The sequence below is a fragment of the Bactrocera latifrons genome, unplaced genomic scaffold (assembly GCF_001853355.1).
Source record: "Bactrocera latifrons isolate USDA-ARS-PBARC rearing strain unplaced genomic scaffold, ASM185335v1 scaffold_401, whole genome shotgun sequence".
NCBI classification, from domain to species: Eukaryota; Metazoa; Arthropoda; class Insecta; order Diptera; family Tephritidae; genus Bactrocera; species Bactrocera latifrons.
In genome coordinates this window covers 154,178-156,788 of record NW_017537048.1, presented here as the reverse complement: position 1 = coordinate 156,788, position 2,611 = coordinate 154,178, and the positions used below count along the sequence as shown (strand labels likewise).

The 2,611-nt window shown below is 35.2% G+C and overlaps 2 protein-coding genes across 2 annotated transcripts; one reads left to right on the top strand and one right to left on the bottom strand.

Moving 5' to 3' along the window:
* The first annotated feature begins 681 nt into the window (after window positions 1-681).
* On the top strand, window positions 682-1,377 carry LOC108972533 (putative nuclease HARBI1). Its single transcript, XM_018939161.1, has 2 exons — window positions 682-947; window positions 1,007-1,377. The coding sequence occupies exons 1-2, from the start codon at window positions 818-820 to the stop codon at window positions 1,375-1,377; spliced, it is 501 nt and encodes a 166-aa protein (XP_018794706.1). The 5' UTR covers window positions 682-817.
* Window positions 1,378-1,619: 242 nt separating this feature from the next.
* On the bottom strand, window positions 1,620-2,372 carry LOC108972532. The gene is made up of 4 exons (XM_018939160.1): window positions 2,368-2,372; window positions 2,118-2,304; window positions 1,688-2,050; window positions 1,620-1,640 (listed from the first exon to the last, which is right to left on the bottom strand). The coding sequence occupies exons 2-4, from the start codon at window positions 2,268-2,270 to the stop codon at window positions 1,620-1,622; spliced, it is 537 nt and encodes a 178-aa protein (XP_018794705.1). The 5' UTR covers window positions 2,271-2,304; window positions 2,368-2,372.
* Between the last annotated feature and the right edge of the window lie 239 nt (window positions 2,373-2,611).

The following is a 2,611-nucleotide window of genomic DNA, read 5'->3' as shown; positions in this document are numbered from 1 at the left end:
GAGTTCATCCGAAATTGACATATTATTGTTATTGTTTTGAAATTTTATTATTTGCTTATTCGTTATTGTGTGTTTTGAAATTTTACCGTGATTTTAAAAAAGTGAATAAAAATGTTTAACAACTTAGATTTATATTTTGAAGACAGTTATGTTGAAAGGGCAGCAACGAAATTACTTAGGCAGCGACGGTTCATCAGAGATCACTCTAATCCCATGGAACTTTCTTCAGTGTTGTAAATATCTATTGTTATAAAAGTGCATAAACAAATATCACGTCACATAAGTTTTTATTAACAGATTTAAAGAAAACTTTTAGTTAAGTAAGGATGCATTTATGTATGTGCTAGACAGCATAAAGGAAAAATGTCCGACTAATCTATCGTCGTCAATATCGCCGATGTTGAAAWTSTGCTGCGTTCTCAGGTTTTTGGCTCATGGGAGCTATCAGCAAACAGTGGGAAATGATTTCCAACTAGGTATTGCGCAGCCCACTGTTTCGTTGATTTTTAAGGAAATGCTTCCAAWATTGGAATCCACTCTGTGCAATGTCTGGATCAAAACATACATAACTGAAGAGCAGAAACGAACAACAAGAAGGAAATTTTTCATCAGATCAGGAATTCCAAATGTGGTTGGTTGCGTTGATGGAACCCATGTTGCAATTATTGCTCCATGTGAGAACAAGCACTTATATATGAATAGAAAAGGATTTTACAGCATAAATGCGATGATTGTAAGTAGCAACTAAATAAATAAATTATTACTTATTATTATTTCGTCTTAAAAAATTATTTTTTATCAGGCATGCGATCAGGATATGGTTATAAGATGTGTTGATGCGAGATATGGAGGATCTAGCCACGACTCATTTGTGTGGAACAATAGCGCATTAAAAACATATCTGGAGCAAACATACCAAAGAGGAGATCACAATTCGGTTTACTTAGGTAACTACAATTTATATGTGTATGTACATACATAAATACTAACATTAAATATACGTTAGGTGATTCTGGTTATCCACTACACGAGTATCTATGGACGCCTTTCCGAAACGCTTTGGCAGGAACAGTGGAATCAAATTTTAATAAGAAACATGCAAAGGCAAGGAACGTAGTTGAAAGGACGATTGGAGTGCTGAAATGCCGTTTTCGATGTATACTAGGTGAACGTAAACTACGATATCCTCCTTGTAAAGCAACTATTATTGTAAATGTTTGTTGTGCTTTACACAATATTTGCAAACAATATAATGTGAATGATCCTGAAGAAGAAACTTTTGTTGATGTGGTAGTACCAATGGAACCAGTTGAAGGAAACTTCAGTGGAACAGCAGCAGATCATCGCCGAAGACAAATTGCGAATGCATTGTCATAGTTTAGTTGCATCCCTAAAATATATGTACATATATGTAACATAACTACAATAAAATAATTGAAATTAATTTTGAATATACGGAAAATACGTTTTTTTTTTATTTTGAGTATTTAAGTTTTTTTAATTCTAATTCTTTTAGTTTTATTTCAATTTTTTCCTTATGTCGCCTATTTTTTTCAATATTTTCTTCCTTCTTTCTTTCTTCTTTCATTTTATAAAGGACTAATTTTTCTTTTTTTAATTCATAAATTTTTCTGGTGTACCTAGAAATTTCATTACACACCGAATGAATGTTTTTCATGATACCAACAAGGCTTTCTTGCATGTCCGCTTGCTTTTCCAAAGCCTTCATACGCAAATTTTCGCGCTCCTCCACGCTTGTAGGTGCCTGCCTAGTCGAAATGCTAATATTTGCAGCCTGTTCAGGCTGAACCTCGACATCTTCCAGATGTTCCTCTTCTACATATGCAGGTGTAGGTGCAGGTGCAGGTGCAGTGCTTCCAAAGGCGGCTCCGCTTGGATTCTCTGCCTGCTGCAAACTGAGCAACTCGTCCACGGCCTGCTCCAAAGGCGTTAGACTGCGTTGGGTGTATGGTCCTCCACCTGTGGCTGCAATCTCTTTACGGTTATCTGCAATTTTCCGTTTTAGTTTTAGCTTGTAGTCCAACCAAACCTAAGAAATACACAAATTAATACAGATATGTGCATATGTATATGCAATCAAAATTGTTTATTCTTACCTTATTCCATTCGCTGCCACTACGTATTGGAGGCCCGATATTGTTCAATTCTGAAGCAATACCCTCCYATAACTCCATTCTATTCTTTTTTGTAGAGCCAAACGGTGCCAATCCTCTGGCTAAGTCCGGATTTCTTTCCATCAATTGCACCATTGTCTCAAATTGCCTTTGAGTTGTTCGTTTTATTCTAAAAATAAATAAATTTGTAATTAATGAAATACAATAAATAAATTTTCAAAATTTTACTAACGTTTTCTCCATCAAGTGGCAATACCAAATATTCATTTTCGCTAGTTCTTTCGCCACGAAGTGGGGAATTTACTGTGCGCTCGCTACTCGCAATTCGAAATAGCGAAATTCGCCTAAAATTTCATTCGCTTCGCCAGTGACAATACCAGCATTTGTGTGAAATACACATAACGTTTTCACTGAATAATTTTCAATAATTTTTCTTTTGAGTAGCCGTAATAAAAAAGCAAGCGACCGAAATTGAA